At 28.9% G+C, this 22,711-nt stretch overlaps 1 protein-coding gene across 1 annotated transcript; it reads right to left on the reverse strand.

Moving 5' to 3' along the window:
- Window positions 1-4,182: 4,182 nt before the first annotated feature.
- Window positions 4,183-22,557, reverse strand: LOC136974375 (ras-related protein Rab-10-like). Its single transcript, XM_067269226.1, has 7 exons — window positions 22,372-22,557; window positions 13,509-13,569; window positions 8,440-8,578; window positions 7,220-7,309; window positions 7,012-7,113; window positions 5,383-5,470; window positions 4,183-5,315 (listed from the first exon to the last, which is right to left on the reverse strand). Exons 1-6 carry the CDS (start codon window positions 22,496-22,498, stop codon window positions 5,384-5,386), a joined length of 606 nt encoding a protein of 201 aa, XP_067125327.1. The 5' UTR covers window positions 22,499-22,557; the 3' UTR covers window positions 4,183-5,315; window position 5,383.
- Window positions 22,558-22,711: the final 154 nt, after the last annotated feature.

Raw genomic sequence — 22,711 nt, forward strand, 5'->3', positions numbered from 1 at the left:
TGTGGGTTCGGCTAGGCCCACGATGGAGTGGCCATATATTGAAGAATGGGACCAGATAAATTTCGGATAGACCGTCCCGAAATACCTAGGGATTTTTCGACCTTCTTAAATGGAGCAGTCCATCCTTCCTGACAGTTCGTCAGGAGGTTGGTACTCCAACTTTATTCAATGACCTTGCTTCGCATCTTGCCTTGCAAGGGTTTAAATACATACGTAGCCGCTATATTATCATCCCGACATTGTTATCTAATTTATAATTTATTTGTATCCGGATAATGTTTATGAGTTCGAAAGTTCACTCATGTTAGAATGTTCGTTAGGTTTTTTGAGTAGTGACAGTTTGTCTTTTCGTTCTCTCAGCTCCTGTGAACTCCCCTAACACTTTGTGCACAATACTCACTTTCGGTATTAAGAGGATTCTTATGTCTTATCGTGTCGTTCTATGATATTAGTGTGTATTTCTTCTTCCTCCCCGTTGTGTTTTATCGCTGTTTTTCTGTCCTCCGTTTCGCTGTATTCTATCCTTTCTCATCGTACTATTCTGTCGTTTCCATTGACATTCTGTCGCACGTTCCCGATACTTACTTTGGTGAGGATAGGGGTTTCCCGTCTTTATCGTTGTGCGCTATCGTAGTATTCTGTGATTATTCCTCCTAGTTGTTGCGTTACATCTTTCTTCTGACGTTGTATTCTATCATGGAGTTTTATTGGTATTTTCCCTTCGTTGTTAATCTTGTAAATGTGTTTGCAGTTACGGTTTCGTACGAAACCATTTCTTGTTTCAGCGCGTTTTTTTAGAACGCACTGGTTGAGTTCTTACATGTATTCCATTATATATTAGTTATCGGTTATTATGGTTATAGAAACAATAATAATATTAATTGCTTTATAATACAGTGGAGGGTGTATCACTATAATCTATGGTCGGCTACGAAAGTTTATTTCACAAACTATTCCAATAGTTGATAGGAATACGTTAGATAAGGCACCTACGTGGTGCGGGTGGTTTTGATGATTTAATTTACTTTAGTGATATACTCCGCACTGCTCACTTTAATCTAAAGTCTGCTATGAAATATATTAGCACCGTCTCATACTATTGATGTCTAAGAGATGAACAATTTGGCATTTATATCGTTCAAATGATTTAGTTATGTACATTTGCGTAAAGTATCCTAGGCAGTTTGAATTAGTGTAGAAATCACCTATGTGTTACGGTAGAGAGGTAAAAGTCCCATTGCAGATATTATGTATTTCGCCGAACTTTTGGACCTATTTTATATATAGAGTTCGGCAATCCCACTGAGAATTAACGTATAAAGAGGATGGAAGTGAAATGGAATGTCCTAAACTCGGCATTGAATGCGAACACTAAAGACCCGTTACCAATTTGTACTACCCTAACTGCTACAACAAACATTCACAGCCCGTATTCATCCCTTAGGAAGAGCTAGTTTTTATAGAGATAATTTCGATTATAGAGATTTCCCAGCATAAATAAATTAGCAAGCTGTTATTTACTTATGTGAATATATATATTTTTTCTATATTCTTTTCTATATTCTATTTTTATAGCTTATTTTAATAAATTCATTAAAATGATGGTAGATACGCTCATTATTGATCGAGATTCGTTTTCGTACTGGCCATCGATATCCTTTATTGCGTATCGGCATTAGATTGTCTTGGTAATTCGTATCTGATACAGTCCATTAGTATGTGTTGGGGTTTCCTCAGTTCCGTAGTTTTCGCACAGTCACTCACTCCCACGATTAAATCTGTGGTAGTCTGCAAAATCTCCGTGTCCTGTCAGAAATCTTGTATTTTTATGGTGTATAATAAAGTAACTATTCGTAACTCTTTGGTTTATATCCGGTAGATATTCAAATAGTTCTCTGCCTGTTCTTGACTCTTCCCATCTTCTTTGCCAAATGATTAAATATTTATTTTTTATTTCTCTTTTTATATATTGCTCTGACATCTTACTGTATATTTCCTTTAGTGTTAAATCACTGGATTTTTTTGACCTATCCTAATTTGATACCGGGTCCTTAAGAGTGGGGCTGTCGCTAACTCTGTCCGGCCATCGGCCCCGTCGTTACAAATCACTATCGGCAAACTACCGTTTCTTCAGATTCTTCCCCCTTAATTTTATAATTTTACATATTTCATCAGAAGTAATACATTTTAAACACAAAAAATACTTTGATATTTTGTCATTTTCTTTAGTAATAAAAGTGCAAATGGAAGAAAGTTTATTTCTTTATTGCAACTTACTAAACAACAAAATTACAGCAGCTAGAAAAAAAAATCCATAATTAGTTGTCGACTTTCCCAGTTTTTTTTAAAATAAAAATCTCTTGTATTATTAATCATATTAATAAATTGTGGGAAGCACCATCTAGAAAGAGAATTTTATCATAAAAATATTTATACATTATTATAAAATGGCAAATATGCCTAATTTTGAGAGTAGGGATGACTTATATTTTATTCATTATTAGCATTTGCATTTTTTATAAGACCGATTCCTCTCGAGATAAAGCGGGGGGGGGTCCTGTCCTATCTCCCTACTCTCGACTTTTGACACCAAAATTCATCGTCGCGAATGCCCCTTAGATACAAGCTATCGTGCCAAATTTCATTTAATCATTACCCTATCCTGAGATTAAATGAAATGGATGCCAACACAATTTTTTTTTTTTGCCTTTAGTGTTTTGGGTTTAGGGGGTGTCAAAATGTGTAGATTTGCAAAACTACTCGAAGGATCAAACTGACAATTCAAAACACTCTTTTGTTGTGTGTACATACCCTCGTACTTTTGTGGTTAATATGCATGACTGGAAAAAGTTTATTTCCTATGATTCAGAATGTGCAAATGTTCATTAAAAATATCAATTTAACAAATATGAAATAACTACATTAATAATGATTGCTAAATGACCAGCTATTTTCAGACAGTCTCTTCGAAAGCGACACTCACCTTAACCTCGATAGCACCCTGCTAGCACGGTGCTATAGAGGTTAAGGCGAGTGTCGCTGACGCAGCATTAACTATATGACGGCAGCACGAACTACAGACGGTTCACAAAAATTATTGTAAAAACGTAAAGAATCCTTCGCTTGTACATGTAGGACAACTAGGTTTTTGAAGCTGTGAAAAATGAATAAAAACCTCGTCTTATATGAGAGTAAATATGATATTTGACTTAAAGGTTGATTACAAGAAATTCTACAGCCGAAGTGCAGATAATTTTTGACTTACCCTCATAGATCAGAAACTGGTTTGAACTTCCAATGTTAAGATTTGACTTCTCGAAAAGATTTGAAATTCTTGATTAATTGCAGTATGCGCTGCTTAGAGTTTAAATAGCGTGTGTGTATTAATTTACTAACCGAACAATTTAAATTTATCACCAATGTAAGAATTGATAAATACAAAAACTAGCTGATTTTTTTCTTACGAGCTATATTTTATTTGTAAACTAGCAGATTGCCCGACATTGCTCGGGCAAAGTAACCATAGCAAAGATTAAGATTATTACATTATAGCCAATCTTAACCGTTTTCGCAGAATGTAAGAATTAGGTCCCCCTGTTTCCAGACTAATTACAGAATTTTTAGATGGTCTAAAAATATGTTCGATTTCCTGCAAAAACACAAAAATGCATCTGCGCCTGTAAATCTTGCATGTCGCTTTCTATTGACACTTCCGTCGTTCAGGAATACGCTTCTTCCGTCCCTACACGGTACCGTACTAAAATTCGGTTAAAAACAAAAAATTGTATCTAAAATAGTACAGTAGAAGCAGAGTTCTTTAAGATAAACCTTAATCGTTTCCCTCTCCCGTTGGGGGATTTCAAAAAATCCCTTCTTAGTGTACGTTCTCGTGACGTACCGTGTCCCAAATTTCAACTCTTAACCGTTTGGGCTTTGTGCTTATCGTCGTCCCGTCTCGATTATAAGATTTATAAAAACAATTTATAATTTACTTATTAAATGCATGCAAAGTTATGAACAGATTCAAAAGAAATTTAAAAGTTCACAACTATAATAAGATTTTTTACTTTTTAAAATTATATGATATTTAATTTGGAAAATTAAATATTAATACATTTTTTTCCTAAAAAAAATGATTTAATCCTAAGAAACTAGTATACAATAGAATAAAATAGTCTCCCCTTACAATCTCGTTGTTTTTATTTTTAAATTTCAGGTGCAGAATAATTTAAACAAAGCATTTAAATATGATAAAATTGTTCTGATAAACAGACAATGAAATGATAATTTAATACTAACGGCAATACAACAAATGACAATTTCGGAAGAATTCGGTAAAGTTTTGGCCATAGAAAACGTTACTACTTAACATTGATTACACACTTTAAATCTGTACAGTTCAACACGTATAAAAGTTTTTCTATCATTCTGAAATTACAAAATTATAGAAAACCTTTCAAAAATTGATAAAAACTATCCTTAATTAAGTAACAAATTTAATCCTTTGTCTTGTCATTTATAAAAATGTTTACAATAAAAGCAAATTAGCATAGAAACAAAAAAGGCATTCAAATCTTATTTCTTATAAAAATTTTGAAACAGGTAAGAAAAACAGTTTTTGATAGAATATTTTGAAAAAACCAGATGCAACAATGAGTTTGAACCTTACTGCGCGGACTTTAATAGTTAGGCACTAGACGTTCGACACGAGAACATTCCGAAGATTTTAGATGGATTACAAAACTGTCGTTTTATTGTAAACGAACTGACATTTTACAAGTATTACATTTAAATTCAAAAACAAATATAGTCACAAGCATGTGATGTTTTCCTTTCATAACACTTGAAAAATTTCTTAGTAGATAAAAGAATAAGGCAATGCAAACAGTCATTAAAAATATACAGTACAAATTGCATGTTGTTCTCATTCATTAATTAGCTAAAATGCTTTGAAGGACAATACTAGAAAATAACCATTTCTGTACTTTTAGAGAAGAGAGAAAATAATTGGTCGAGCGTATTCGGTTGAAAATTAAGTTTCTTAACTAAGAATTACCTTTCTGTTTGTATGTCTTGATTCATTTAAAATTTTTTTAGGGAGGATTTCTTTTGACTCCACAAATTATATACCAATGTTACAATTTATGAGCACTTCTCCATTGTCAGGCACAACTTTTAATGGATTCCATTGATAATCTGCATGACAACTGTACAATTGCAGTATCATAGTTTAAGAGTATATTAACAAATCACTATTTAAAAACTGCATTCCATTCACATTAATTGGCAATGAATCTTGAGGTCTAAAAGCTACACTAAAAAAAAAAAAGTTAAAAGTTAATATCATTAAACATACATTTATTTAGATCCAATTCTACTTACTCTAACAACATTTAACTCCAGACTTTCCATCTGGAGGAGATACACGGACTTTATCTGGAAATTCAGACTGTTCCTTTCCAGCCATTTGCTAAGAACAAAAAGTAAAACTAATTAAAAAAATGGTCTGACAAATGATTTTACAAGATTTTAAACTAGGAAAAAGTTTATAGTACATTCCAGTTAATTGGGACTACCATTTATTTGGGACATAAGGTATATTGAAAGACTAACAAAAGTGATAAAGGGAAGTAAACTTAACTTATCTGGGATGTCCCACACTATCGGGACAGCATACAGAGTACAGTGTGTGTTAATGGGCTGATGTTGAAAACAAAGTGGAAGAGTTAGCTTGAAAAGATCTAACTCTGAAATTTTTGTGACTCATGAGTTGTTATAGCAATGGAAAACCCAACATGAAGTAAAATTAAAAAGAGAGGGCATATAGTGGGGAAAAAAGTGCTGACACAATGCCAAACAGGAAAAATCAACTAAGTTTCCTGAATTGCTACAGAAATTTAGTCCTGATCAAATCTACAATGCAGATGAAAGAGGGATGGTTTCCTGAGTTTTAAACATGAAATACTGTCAGCTTCAAAGAAAAGCAATGGATCATATTACCATATTGTGCTGCTGTAGTATGTCCAGAAGTCATAAATGGAAGTTGATAATCATTAGAAAGGATGCTAAGTCTCAGTGCTTTACAGATCTTAAGATGCACTGTGTAGTAGTTGACTATTATGCTAGCAAGAATGCAAGGACGATTTTTCTTCCAATATTTTTCTGAAGTGGCTTACGAGTTAAGACAGAACTGCAAAAGAAAAGTCGAACAATTCTGCTACTCTTTGATAACTCTGCTACTCTATCTTCACGTTGAGTGTTTAAAAGACATACATCTGGAGTTTCTTCTGGCTAATACCACATCCTTCATACAACCAATAGATATGGGGAATAAAAAAAATTAAAAACATTGTATTGCAGAAAATTAGTACAATACATCATTGAAGCAATTGAAGAAAATATATTGTCTACCAATTCAGATATAATTCCTTCAAAGATTACTATTTTACAAGCAATACAATTTGCCACTGGTAGTTAAGAAAAAACTGTAGCAGAATTCAAAATTGCTTTTAAGACTTCAGAACAGGGAATTCCTTATCTTTATCAGTTATATCTGGCAATTGCTTACGAACTACAAAATTTTATTTTATAATTCATGAAAAACTTTTTATACATTGATGACAACCTTTCAGGTTGAAATGAAAATGACAATTGTGTAGATGCAATTATTGAATAAGTTGTTCAGGAAAACCCTTAAAAACTAAAGATAAGAATAGTGATTGAGACTATATTCCTGATCAAGACAGTGACTAGATAGTTCAAATAAATTTTTCTGGCTAAGACAAATACTATATGCAAGATGGAAATTAAGGAAGTCCCATTTCTGCATTGAATGCCTGTTTGATTTTTCTGATTTGGTTCATTCGCAAAGTAAAAAGAAACTACATTAAAATACACTCGAAAAAATTATTTTTGCAGAAATTTATTATTTAATGATTACATTTTAAAATATATGTAAATGTTAATGTTCGAAATAACATAAGTATTTAAACTGAATATATGGAAACTTACTTTATTTAATATAGCTTCTGCTAATTCTGTAAAAGCTTGTTCAATATTTATATTTGCTTTTGCACTTGTTTCTAGAAATCTTATGCCATGTTCTCTTGCTATCTGAAATTTAATATATATAATACGCAATATAAAAAATTTATATTTGATACGATTTTATATTTATAAAATCATATCGAATCAATATGATGTACTAGTAAGAACTTACAGTTTCTCCTCTTTCTTTTCGAATCATTCTTTCATTATCTCTGTCACATTTGTTACCTAACAGCATTTTTTCAACATCTTCATTTGCATGCTAAAAGTTAGAGGAAAGAATACTTTACACTTGATTCAAATACATTAAGTATTAATGGAATAATTTTTAAACTGTTACATGAAAAATTTTTATTAAATTTAGATCAAACAGATTCTAGAAAGTAAAACATTATTCATTGAGTTAACATTGTAATTTTTAAAAACAATTATGTTACATATTTAAGGATTAATTACTTAATCAGTTCATTCTTAAATGACAAAATCTTATCATTTCAGATCAAGAAATTCAAAAAGGGAATTTAGAAAAAGACTCATCTTAATTATATTAATATTTTTTTCAGTGGCAAATTACATTATTTGACATTAGTCACAGCTTACAAAATACAGTATGTGAATAAAAATCAATATTTACTCTCTCAATGAATAATCTGATAAAACATTACTAACAGTGCTGCATCATATTATATGCTAAATGAAATATATGTATAATGTAGGTATTTTTATATATAGTTCTACTTCTTATCAGTAGATGGGAGTCTTTGTTAAAAGATTTATGAATAAATTAAGAAAACAAATATTTTAATAGCATCTAAAGTTATTCATGCATGTATATAGCATATTTGCAAAATTTTTAGTTAAAGTTTCTGTATAAACTGATAAACTTCCTCAAATAAATTTTAAAAATTTTCTTAAAAATACATATTGAACAAACTAAGTATTTAAATAATTCTTAAAATTAAAAATCAGTATGCAAGTTTATAAACAATAAAAAATTAAAATGATAAAAAATTGAAAACTTCACAATCTTCGTTTTTTCTGAGAATTAAACGAAAACAAAAAATCGGCAACTATTCGGCTAAAAAAAAAAAAACACACTAATATGGTATTTAAACTGCACCAAAATTTATTCCAATTAAATAGATTAAAAACAAGATAGATTAAATTTAAAAAAAAAAACAGCATAGCAAGGTAAGATTGAGTCGTGTATATTGTGGGGGAATTTTTTTACAAAGTTTAAGTTCTATTAAAAAAGCACTAATTTATTTAACTTTAAACTAATTTCCTTATAACCAAAACTTCCATACGGGCATTTGGAGAAATTTGTTTTTAGATAAAATTAGTGAAAGTAAAATTTTATTAAAAAAGAAATCTCAAATATACAAAACTTACTTCGTCTATATTCCGTAACCATTTAGCAATATTATCAAAGCTCTTTGGATTAGTAATATCATAAACTAGCATTATACCCATTGCACCTCTGTAGTAAGATGTAGTGATTGTATGAAATCTCTCTTGACCTGCTGTGTCCCTATAAAAAATTAAAGATGCTATTAATAGACAATAATTAGTAAGAAATCATTAATCGTGATAAATTGTTTTATAATAAAAACTAGCAGACGAGCCCGGCATTTCTCGGGCAAAAAGTAACAATGACGAAAATCGAGTTTATCGTAGCCGATCTTGCCCGTTTTCACCGAGTGCAAAAATTAAGTCTCCCCTCTTCGAAGACAAATTAGAGAATTTTTAGATGGGTCTAAAAATATGTTAGATTTCCCACAAAAATGCAAAAAACTGCATCTAAAATAGTACAGTAGAATCAGAGTTCAGGATAATCCCTAACCCTCTCCCTCTCGGGGGAATTTTGAAAAATCCCTTCTTAGTGTACATTCCCGTGACGTACCCTAACTGTGTACCAAATTTCAACTCCTAATCTTTGTACATCTTTAGTATTTAAAAAAAAGTTTTTTTATTTAAGTAACCTAAAAAACATCAAAAATTTTTCTTCATTATAATGGAGAATTAACTTACTTGAATAAAATGATTACTTTTAAAAATTATAAAATCTAAAAACAACTTGTTTAAAACATTATATTTCAAATTCCATAATAATGATATCTTCTAGTTTAATTACCAGTACAAATGAACACCATTACTAAACCTTTAATTCCGGTAAGAACCTGAAGCAGATCTTGGGCAAGATCGAAAGCATTAGTTTGATATTAAATGCTTTGTTACTGGAATTAAAAGTTTAGTAATGGTGTGAATTCTATAATTTTAAATTTGTTTATATTGGATTTATTGTTTTTGGGTTACCCGAAAGGTGGAAATGATTAAAATATTTATTAATTGCCAAAATGTATACTATATGTGCCACTATTTTCCTTCTTTATTATTTACACTTTATTTTGAATAAAAAACTCCTCTCCTCTTCCCTTGGGGGTGGAATTTCCAAAAATCCCTTCTTAGTGTGCATTCTCATGGCATATCCTAACTGTGTACCAAATTTCAACTCCTAACTGCACTTATAATTGAGATGGGTTGTTGATAATGATAAGATAATACACCTGTTTTTTCAAGAAAATATGAAAAATCATTGTATGAAGAGATAATGAAGAAAACAATATCAATAAAATAATGAATTTAATTGTAAACTTTTTATTAATGTAAGAATTAAATTCACTTTCTTTTCATGCTAAATTTAAAATAAAATTTAACTTAATGTATTGATGTTTATCCAACTTTTTTCCAAAATGTAGTGGGTTCTTGATAATCCAAACTAATTATTGTATGGTGGTGTTCAAATTAAAATGAAGATTTTAAGCTTAGAAAGTTAAAGGATTACAGATTACACACATGCAGTGTGTTGTTTATGTAAGTACTATACCGGACAAATTTGTGGTCACATGACATTTTAATTCCAACAGGGTACATTCAGGAAAGTATCATGTGCAGCTGGAAACATGATTCAAATGCACGTGTTTAAAAGTCCCACGAGTCAAGCATTTTTCAAACTGTACACAATACTTTCTCAAACTTACTAGTTTGAATTAAGATAAGTAACTACAATTTTTTGTCAGGAATAATACACAGACTGTACATAGCATACTACTGCACAAATAAGAGCATGCTTTTATGTTAAAATTGCTCGTTTTCACATTTTTGAAACATGTCCTGCTTTGCTTAAAAGAGCATATTTGTGCGCACCAGCTTGTTTTCATTTATAAGAGTAATAAACTGTTGTACACTTTTAATTTACATCAATACATGTACTGATGCATTAACTATTCCCTGACAAAAATAAGAAGCCAAAGTAAAAATGTTTTCAATACTATAAAAGTTTTTTAAAAACAAATACTACAAAGAGCATAAAAAAGGTAGTTTAGGCATTTAAAAAACCCATTACTTCCAGTCTGGACTGGATGTTCTTACATAGAACGTCTAGCCCCTAAGCTTTCCACATCTGGTCTCAATTTTCATCTATCTAATGCCATTTTCAAGATTATGGAAGTAATAGATGAACAACAGTGAAAATCTACAGATCTGCAATTTGAAAAATTGTAACCCAATTAGTCTTGACGAGGCTAATTTGAAAAGTCTATGAAAAATATTCATTGTATTGTCAATAAATAAAACTTATTGTTTTTTTATTTTCAGGATTTCAAGATGTTACTTAAATATACAATTAAAAATGTGGTCAATAAAAAATAAGTTCAAAATAACTGCATAAAAAAAAAGATTATAATCATTAAATTAGATTTTAAATTCAATTAGTCTTACAGTAATTATAATTTCTAACTAATAATAAAAACTTTTATTATTATTAGTTATAGCTATCAGAGAGTCAAAGCAAAGCAGTGACCACACACCAAATAAAAAAGTTTGACATACATACATATACATACGTACATACACAGAAGTCAAGTTGCCAATTTGAGGGTTGGTTTCTCCACCTCTTAAGTGACTAAAGTAATTCTGAACGCTTCATTCAAAAAGATAAATTGTTTCTTAGGTAGAGTGCAGAATTCCAGAGTATAAAAAGGTTGCTAAAATATAAGCAATACAAAACTGCAAAATTCACTGGAAAAAAAGAATACGGCTTTTTTTTCTTCCTCCATTACTTCAGATGCCCCTAGAGAAAAAACTACTGGGTGTAAAAACTCAAATTTTAAACTTGAGACGCTTGTTATCAATGAGGTGCTGGCAAAACTTCCAGGTCAATAGGTCAAAGTTCAAGGGGTTACACCACAGCTGTTTCATTTTTAAGGCTTAATTTTATGCTTAAAGATAAAATTGTATCAAAACAAATTATCCAAATTATCGTCCAGAATAACAAAAGCTCAAATTTATGAAATTAAAATTTTTCATAACAATTTTATTAAAATAGTGTATTTAAGCATTCAGTCCAACTGCCAACCGAAACAGACATTATCCGATGTAATAACAAGCATTGAAAAAATTGCACCAAGTAAAAATTATGACAATTTAGACAAGTATTTTTTCAAGCTTTTTATGATAGAGCTTGGTGCTTCAAAGAAAAATGTAGGAAACAATAAAAATCTTGTGCATACCACTCTGAAACACCAAGCTTATCTTTAAAAAAAACTCCTAAGAAAAAAAAACTGACTCATCTAAATTGTCATAATTTTTTACCTGATAACTTTTTACATCTCAAATGATTTTGCTTGGATTTATTTTAAACTTAAATTTCTATTTATTTTCTATAACACTTAATGATCATATGAAAATTCTGCTCAAATTTATTGGAGAAAAATAATGAAGACAGATAAAAAAAACTATCTTATTATATATAAACAAATTCTATTCATATATGTAACGTCGAAGATACGGTAGAGCGTCGTTTATCCGAATCGATTGGAGACCGGGGTCGTTCGGATAACCGATTACGTACGAAAAAATATTTTAACCTATCCCGTGTTGAGATTTTTCTCAATCACGTGTCGCTTCGTGTCGAATTTTCGTCTATTTTAAGCCCAACGAAAATTTTTATAATAATAATCGAGGCTATCGTATCGTTAAAAATTATTTCTTTATTTTGTACAAACACAATGAATATATTGAAAAATATAAAAACAAAAAAATTATAATTTAGAAGTTAATCTAGTATCAAAAACGTTCGATTCGGCACGACACGGTCCGACCGGAAAGCTTTCTGTTAACCGGCTTTCGAATAAACGACACTACTGTATTTTCAATCTTTTACTCCTCCTTTTTAGGCTGTAAACTTATTTGAAGTAAATAATATATACAAAATTCATAAAAATTATTGATTACCTCTAGGTCAAATTAATTAACAATTATTAATAGCAGCATTAATATAGCCCAATATAATCTGGCAATCCATTGGCTTTAATCTAATAATCAAGTTTAGATTTTTATGTGTGTGTAAGTTTATATATATATAAACTTACACACACCATGCTTGTTCAATTCATTTTTTAAAGAATTGAAAAGTCTAACCTGAAAAATACAAGAGCAATTAAAAATGAAAAATAAAGTACATACCACTTAAAAACATCAACTTTTTAAATTTTAGTTTATCTAAAGTTTTGTTTTTAAAATGTACATTTATTTAATTTCAAAAAATTTACTAATATATTTTTTTTTTGTTTGTAATAAAACAAATCTGTTACGGTTTTGCTACTTCATTTGTTTTTGAATTTTGAATTAAAAATTTTGAAGCTAGCAACGGCTAACTTCAAAATTTTTACTAATGATTATTTTTAAAAAAATCTATTTTAACTTCTACTTTCAAATGTTTGAAGAATAAATATTTACATAAATAAGATTTCTAGAAAATGTGTGTCTTTGATCCAAGAGATAGTCATTAATCTGATTGGTTGTCTTGTATAAAGTTTAGTCAGCTTGATCAATATCTATTTTAATATTAAAAGTGCAATGTAAATCAAGAAAATTATAAATTAAGTGATTACTTTCCAATTAACGTGATGTAGTTTATATGCAGCTTATTCCCATCCCAACAATTAATTGTTTAAATAATTTTAAAAACAACTAATTTTTCTTTTGTATTTGAAAAGTATAAAAAATTATTTGTCAATACAGGTTAAGTACGATCATTACAATAAAAAAAAACTTGTAAAAAGTTTTGATATTTAACAAATATAACCAATTAGACAAACAGTTGAATGGCTTTTTTCTGTTGACTAAAGTACAAATTCTCAGTAACAAAAATTACCTAAAAAGTTGCTTTTTGTATAAATAGGATTATTTAAACAATTTACATCACTAACAATTTTTTTTCCTGCTAAGTGTTCATATTATAAAGAATATGAGAGAAAGATATGGGGAAATCAATTTACTCAAAACTTGAGTTTACCCTAGTTTAGGAGCAGACATGCTTAAAAATTTGTGTCATCCAAAACCTATTTTCAATACAAGTTATAATCACGAAAATAGAAATTAGAAATAAAAAAATTTACCATATTTGTAATTTTATTTTCTTTCCTTTTAATTCTATTGTTTTGATTTTGAAGTCAATACCTGGAAAAAAGAACATTTTTTAAAATTTTAATTAAAGAAAATTTATAAAATTACTTAATTTTTTTCTTTTTAATATTTTGAAAAAATTAACCAATAAAGCATTCTGTTTGTGTTTTTCAAGATTGGGGTGGTGGGGACAGACACAGACGTACACAAATGTAGATTCTACATTCGTGTTTATCGTTGTTTATCGTACTCTTTCGTTTATCAGGTTTCGAGATGGGGAAGATGGTGGGATGGGACCATCCCCCAAACAAACTGTTAGAAGTAGGTACGTCGAACTTATGGTCTATCTTAATTAGAAGTGGATGAAATTTAAGTTGCAAGATTCAAGGCTATGCTGCAAAGCAAATTAAAAGCTTTTAAAAAACAAGCAAAGCATTTTAGTCTCTCTGAGATTGGATAGTCAATGTTTATTAGTGTGTATATAAGGAAATGTGATTATTAGACTAATTAGTCTACATAAGACAAATTTTACTAATAAAAATTACATTTATATGTTCTTGGTTTGGTGGAATATAGCAATGCAACATTTAGGCAATCTACCAGAGAGGGATGCCTTGGAGGACTTTGTTGGAAACTGGCCATATTTACATGCTAGACACGTAAAAATCCAGGAAACTCCATGTGATCAGGGACCCGAGGGTAACTGCTAGTATTTGGTGGTTTTTATCTGCTTGGGCTGATGGACTCTGTTTAAGTTCTATTTTGTGATAAACACTGACACAATTTCTAATATTAGAAAATCAGTGTTCATTACAAAGTAAAAATAGAAAGAAAATAGTTTTCATAAATTAATGAATATAGGCTCCATTCTCATTCTGGAATGAAACTATTAGATACCATCAAGGAACAGCAAAATTAATCTTTTACCCAAGAACTTTTAGACAATTAAATAGTCCCCCATGGATATAATTTTTAAGAATTGTTATTTTAAATTGATTCTCTTGATGACTTAAGTATCCAGAAGTTCTCCATAAATAAAAAGGCAAAATTTGTTTTTCCAAGGTTTATGTGAATTACTTAGCTCCAATAAAGGAATTTTTAAAAACCATCATCATCTAGTTACAAAGAACTAAGATTGGAAAAGTGCTCACTTCAGAAATATAATAGAAATTTATTTACATAATTTGTTTTGAATATATGTCTATAAAATAGACAATGTTAGAACCTCCTGAACTCATGTCTATAAAATAGACATGAGTTCAGGAGGTTCTAACATTGAGTCCAGTCACCATTAACACTGTATGCGTTCAGGAGGTTGTCTCAAAGATAAACCTATCCTAATAGGAGGTCACTTCAATGCCAAGTCGGCGACCTGGCATAGTCCAAAAGATGACCCTCAAGGTAACGTAGTTAATTAACCAGTACCAAAGGGTACTGGTAATATTGCTTTTATTAAGCAATTGCTGGTTATTATGAACTGATTATAAAAATTTTTTCATGCTATCTGCTGGTAAGGCATACTGACACATTTCAGTTGAAAAATAGCCTTTTCCTATAAATAGTATACTCTCTTTAAAAACATTTGAAGAAATGCTTATTTTAACTATTTAAAAGAATGGCTTCTACATATTGAATAGGAATAAATGATGTAAAATAACTTTAGCTAGTGGAGGAGGTTTTCATTGTCAAATATGAAAAAAGCATTCAGATTAATAAATTCCTAGTCATGATTCAAATTTCTTTAAATGGAGTGTTAAAAAGAGAAACAAAATCAACAAATTCATGAATTGCTACTGTACTAAATTAGTTGTGTTGATAAACTCCACACTTACACCAGCAACACAAACTGACTCCTTAAACATCATTAATCACTTGATAAAATTTTTTCAAGATCAATCAAATTCAAAAAAAACTTAACATTAAAGAAAACTAGGCACAAATCAATTAGAAGAATTTAATTGATTTGTGCCTAGACATTTAGGAATTTCTTAGAAACCTTGAAATTTTTCAATTAAAAAATATAAAAATGTAAAAAGATATATTTTAATTGCTGTAGGATTCTTAACAATTTTTAAGCAACTAATTTATAAAGTTGATAAAAAATAATACTTTGTAATTTCAGATAGGTGACTGATTTTCAAGTCAATGTTAAACCATAGCCTGATACTCAATTAAGATGTAAAAACCAGATTGATTATCTTGGTCTATAATTACATTATATTTAGTAATAAAATATAATTGTCAGATTAATGTCTAGAAGCAAAGTTCAGTTGGAGATCCCAGATAGCATAAAATAATGCATTTGCACTGTATATGGAAATGTGGATTAGAGTTCTGCTCCAGATCAACCTTTAATTCAAAAATAGTTTCTAGAAGAAATCTTTATTAAATTTCCGATATTAGTAAGAGTTTTAGTGCACTTTCCGATCTTTAGTTCAAGTTACATTATTTACACAATTGATTGTGTTATTAAATCAGCTGTAAAATAGTAACAATATTTAAGGGTCAACTAATTTTAAATTAGTTTCTCTATTTTAACAAGTTTCAAGAATATTTGCACACACACACACTGTTGAAAACAAAAAGTACCATAAAAAAATTAAGATACTTTCACTGACCTAACATTACCTGTAAATAAACCTTTTCTTAAAAATAATTAATGATAATATTAAATACAAAAATAAAAATATATATTTTTAAAATTTTAGGAAAAAAAATTCTTCAGGATTTTAATTTTTTGCAACTAATATTTGGTTAATACTCAAATAAAAAAATAAATTATTATTGATAAAATCTATCTTTAAGGGATAAATCATTGGCCTTATATGAAAAATATGAATCATAAAAAAAAAAAAAAAAAGGAAATTTGTGATAAATACAGGAAGAGTTAAGAGATTAAGAAACTGCATTCTTCAAACAGGAGCTAAATGATCATTTTTATTTTCTAGTTTCTGTATTGAGAGAAACTATCAAGACAACTAATAAAGTGAAATCTAAAGTCTAAAATAGTCTACTCAGAAATTTAGAATAGAAGATATTAAAAATAATTACTATATTATATAAAAACTTTGTTATAAATATGCCACACACTTTAAAAATAAAGTATGATTTTCAATAGGAAAACAAAGTTAACTACTAAACAAAACAAAAATTAAAAAAATATATATTTAAATCAAAATATAAAATCATCGTTAATCTAAAGTAGGGGTTCCCAACCTTTCTTTGTGAATCTTTTCAAATTTACTCAATGTCAAACAAAATTACAAACAGATGTACACACACGTACACACATAATATAGATATAAACATACAACTTCCATTTTTTGTGTGTGTTTTATTTAGAAGATCAAAAATTACGAATTACTAAAGTGTATAAATTTTGATATTTAATTAATACTTTAAAATCAGTATCTATCAATGTACTGTATAATTCTCAAAGTTCCACAGAATACAAACTGAGCAGATGAACCCTATGGATCACCTATCCCTCAGTCTGTTTATATCTAAGGTAACATTCACAGAGTAATAAACTAATATTTTGTTTATCTGGTAACCTAATGTAAGAAAAACATGTAAAAATTTTCTTTCCTTTGTCTAAAGAGTGAAGATTTTTAGATTGGAAAAACGACTAGGTCAGTCTACAGTCAGCACATGGTCACAGTTAGTGTTGCCACCTTTACAAAAATCGCTGACCCGGACCTTGCGCATTGCTATATGTAGGACATTGCGCATGCGTCAGGAACTTCTGTTCGGACAAACCTGACCCGGACAGCAGGTCACATTTGCATTGTAAAATGACAGCATGCGCAATGCCATTTTACAATGCAAAGAATAATGCGAGTGCCAGTTCTAAATCAGTTACAGTTAGGGACTAGGGACTTGCATAGGAGTTAGTGCCGTAACTAGCCATTCTTGTGCCCTGTGCAAGAAATTGCATTTAGGCCCCTTAACTAATTAGGTTTGGGAAATTAATAAAACAAATACATGCATTTTGGACCTCCCTTTCAACTGGGCCCTGTGCAGGTGCACCTGTTGCACCTGCCTAGTTACGGCACTGGTAGGAGTAACGTATGTAACCTAAATTAAGAAAGAAAGAACAGATAATTTAGCTCCACAGAAGACGTGTACGGACGTACGAGGAAAAAATAAATAAATAAAAGAAAAAAAGTTGAGAGGCACGTTGCAAGTCACATGTCCGCATAAACAGAGTAACATGGCGGAATGGAAGATGAGTTTCAGTGAGTGTGAGGTCTTTCGCTGTTCAAATGGTGTAAATTTATAAAAATATTTGCAAGAACTTTGTTTCATTGTAATTTCACAATTTCTACGAAATTCCTGGACAAAATTAATAGTTCACCCAGACAGTGAGTCAATTCCCAGACTGTCCGGGTGAAAACTGGATGGGTAGTAACACTAGTCACAATGATCCACTAAAAGCATTGGTTCAAGTGTAGTAAGTGATGGTAAAGTTTATGTAAGTAAAATGAATAAAATTAATCTTAACATCAATATGATCTCATATATACGAGGGCTATTTTTTAAATAAGGTCCATTTGTGAATGAAAGTGAGAATAATGCGCAATCACGGCAGTATGCATACGCTTCTGCTCCGAGCAAGCTTGGCGCGCGTTTTGACGCCATTTGCAGCCATATCGTCTGTCTGTATGCAGAGCTGTAGAAGTTTAAAATGTTTAAAAAAAATCGAGTCTCCCGCCGACTGTGAAATACGATCTGTTATTCGATTCTTGAATTCAAAATACTTGGCAGCAGCGGAAATTCACCGTCAGATTTGTGAAGTTTACGGTGATAATGCTACGAGTGACAGTAAAGTTCGAAAATGGGTAAAAATGTTCAAGGATGGGCAGGTTAATGTGCACGATGAGCCACACCCTGGCCAACCTTCTCTGTTTTCTGAAGATTTGGTTCGTGATGTGGATAACAAAATTCAAGAGGACCGACAATTCACGATTTCAATGTTATCGATTGAATTTCCACAGATTTCAAGATCAGTTTTGTATACCATTGCTTCGGAGAAACTGAATTATCGAAAATTGTTTTCTCGGTGCGTTCCAAGACTGCTTTCTGACGATCACAAAACAAAAAGATTAAACAGTGCTTTATCGTTTTAACTCTATACGATCATCCACACAGTCTAGACCTTGCACCCAGTGATTTTCATTTGTTTCGATACTTAAAGGAGTTCCTTGGTGGTCAACATTTCAACGACGAAGAAGTGAAAACTGCAGTCTTGGATTGGGCTTCTTGACAGGCGGCAGATTTCTTTGAAGTCGGAATTCAAAAAATTGTTGAGTGGTATGACAAATGTTTAAACAAAATGGAAATTATGTAGAAAAGTAGGTAAAAGTATGTAGAATATAGAAAAAATATATTTTAACAATATTTACAGTATTTTTCTTCTTATTAAAAAAACAGACCTTATTTAAAAAATAGCCTTTGTACAATTATTCTTCAAAAAATTTTGACATTCACTATTTTTTGATACTGAATTGCAAATTTAAACTTAAAAAATATACGATTATAGATTGCAAGCTGTCGTTTAAAAATCAGATCTAATTTGGCATTTACTTCTATATAAGAAAAAAAATTATCAAAGCTCCTCAATCTTTGAAAAAAATTTAGTAAAAACAGATCGAGATAATTATTGTTTGTAAAAATAGAGAAGCCTTCAAAACAAAGAAAAATAAGTTTCTTCTAATGGAAATGATGCAATTTTATATCGAAGTATAAGAACTTTAAATAAATCCATAAAGGTTTCAAAATTATAAAATTTTCTGAACAGTTATTTTATTTCTCAATACTTTAATTTGCTTCACTGAAGCAGCATAAAGTATGCATGAAGTAAAGCTAACCATAAAAATATTAAGAAAAAAAAAAAGCTTTTGTAAGCTTTCAGATTATTTACTGAAGAAATTAATTATCTAATTTTAATTCTAAGATATTGATTTTATACATAGCTTTTTTATTATATAAATTAACAACACATTCATGTTTCCAATGATTCCATTAACTAAATGCATATTATTTAAGAGCATGCAAAGCTTGCATTACTCTTACAACCATTTCGATAATAGAGTAATAAAATAAAATTAAAGAAATGTGTTTACTAGTATTGATTAATTATGATTTTAAAAATCCAATTACAATATTAAATCATTACTTCATTACACAGTCTGTATCTAACTTTTTATACATTAAATTAGATAAGTTTGAAATTATTCAATTAAAAGTAGTCTAGCTTATCTACAACAACCTAATTTAAACTTTGTCACAATTTAAGTTAATTACATGCTACATTTTAAAAAGTTGACAAGGTTACAAATCAAAAAATTTAAATACTGGTAAAATTATATTTTTGTTAAAAAAAAAGGATAAAAATGTTAATTTCTTTTTAGAGATATCATCTTTAAGAATCTATAGTTAATCTTAAAATAATAACAATATATACATTTGACTAAGAAATTTCTACCTCATTACTAACAGATTTAAAGCATTAATTGTTTCTTTATTCATAAAGTTTTAAATTTTTAAGTAAAGCATTAGAAAAAAGTTTATCATCTTTAAAATAATATAACTTGCATTATGTAATTAATAGTAGGGTAAGACAAAAGTCAATTCAAAATATTACCAATTTTTCAGTAAAATTAAAAACCTTAAAAATATAATTCATATCTTTAAAATATTATCATCTTTATAAATTGATTCCATACTTAAAAATCTCAGAAAAATGTTAAGTAGGCCTATAACAAGCAGAAATTCATTCACTATATTATTTTATTAATTTGTGAATTAAAAAAAAAGTAAAACAAAATGAAATTTTTAAATTTAAAGAAAACTTTGTTATATAAAATTTACTGTAAAATCAATCTTGTCCATGCTTTAATCACTGTCTATCAAAACTTAACAAGTGCTGAAATTTTTTCTGTGAAAATTAATCAGTAATCTATACAACTTAAAATTCTTCAAATATTTTTCTTATTACATAATTAGTCATTTCAGCCATATAATATTTTGTAATAACTAAGAAAAATGATATTTCAAGAGCAGTAGCAGAAATATGAACCTTTAACTGAAAATTAATCACTTAATTATTTGAAAAAAAAAAAAACAAACAATCAGTTAACAGTGATCTGTAATTGTCACCATAGGAAAATATTTTAGTTTTTTTCAGCAACTAAATTTTAGAGAATGGATATTTTAAGATAGTCAAAATTAGTCAAATATTTGACTGAGATATAATTTTACTAAGATTAATTTTTAAAATCCAATAAACAGATCTCTTATACTTCTATTAATTTACATGAACAATAAATTTTACAAACAAAAAAAACTCTTCCATAAATATCAAATCGCAGCTAAAAATTGTGGATGATATTTAATCAAACTACGATTATCTAAAGTTTTTACAGCATTTTTAAAGGCCAGATCTTTGGCCAAATGCCAATGAATTAATATCAGATTTCTAGTATTTTTCTTGCTATTCAAGAACTATATCAGTATCTAAAATTTATTAAGATAGCAAATCTAAGATTTAAATTCTTTTTTAACACATTTCAGATGAAGGAATAAACTAAATATTTTAGAAAAACACATCTACGGCAATTTAATATAGATCATATTCGAGCAAGCATTGTTCGTAATATATTAAGCTAATATTTATTTTTTTGCTAATTAAAAAAAAGTCTCCATTAATACTACATATTACCGTATACCATCATAATGACTGAAGTTTAACATAAATTGCATCTTAATACAGACAGACAAATTTGTCTATAAAATGCAGATTCAATTTTATAGAATAACTTATTGTATATAGTCTTTGAAATTTTATTATTTCTGTAGTTTGCAATTTATTAAACTTTCAATAAATAGTTATTTTTAATATAACTTTTCATTAAATTCGCAAAATCAAAACAAAAATTAAATCTGAACTTCAATTAAATCATAATTAAATGATAATTTGCATTAAAAACAAAAAGTGTTTATATAATAATAATAAAAAACCTTTGAAAGTAATAAAGATAAAATTTATAGAATTACTAATCTTAAATTATGTTCTCTGGAATGATCTAATTATATAGTATCTTAGACTTTTTTTCCTCTCAAAATTTGAAATTTATCTTAAAAAAAAATGCCTAAGACATTTTTGTAATCGAGACGTATAAATGACAACAGCATTTTATTAGTTAAAAAAAGTTAATCGTTAACTAAAGAGGTAAATCCTACCTTAACATTGGAATCTCGGGCTACTACGAGGCTAATTAAATTGGACCCACAGTAGCCCAATAAGATTCCTGCTATAATCTGATTAGCAATATATATCAGGTTGTCTGTATATGAATTATAAAAAAGGGGGATATTCATACAAAAAATAAAAGTAAAAATTATTACGAATAGACCTTGACAGTTTGACTTTATATCCATTAATTAATTTTAAACATGTCATTGATCAACTTTATCATTTATAAAAGATCTTTTTTTAAACACTTAAAATTAAATTTAAAAAATAAGAAAAAGTTATGAATTTTGTTTAAAGTATTTGTCTTGATCATTTATATTTTATAATTGTAGTAATAAACACGAACATTTACATTTTTCTTGGTAGGAATTACTTTTACTTCAGACAGTGACCTAAAAGTAACTTCTACCGCTTTTTCTTTAAATTCTAAATAAATAAAAATCTTTTTTCTTCAGTAAATTTATATAAAAAGCATTACAAGATGCCAATTCACAATGTAATTTGGGTTAAAGCAGTTAAATGTATTGGAATTTAATTAATTTATGTACTTAAATGATGATTAAGATAAATTAAGAAATGAACTAATGAAAATCTCGTACCTATCGTCGATATAAACGTTGTATTAAAAGCATCGTCTGAAAACCTGAATAATATACACGTTTTACCGACACCAGAATCGCCGATTAATAATAATTTAAAGAGCAAATCATAGGACTTTTTCGCCATCCCTTCTTCCCACTTGTTTCAATATGGACGTTGATTGAAGCGCCACACCTTAAAATATTAAATAAAATTTTTTTCTTTCATTAATGCGTATTTATATAATTCGTGTAAAAATTTAAATAATTTTAATTACGTTATTAATTCACATAAATCTAATATTAATAATTATCTTGATTATTAATTGTTTTATTAAAAATTAAATTGTTTTTTTCTATT

This window comes from Centruroides vittatus, unplaced genomic scaffold (genome assembly GCF_030686945.1).
Source record: "Centruroides vittatus isolate TY-2023 unplaced genomic scaffold, ASM3068694v2 contig_349, whole genome shotgun sequence".
Taxonomy (NCBI): Eukaryota; Metazoa; Arthropoda; class Arachnida; order Scorpiones; family Buthidae; genus Centruroides; species Centruroides vittatus.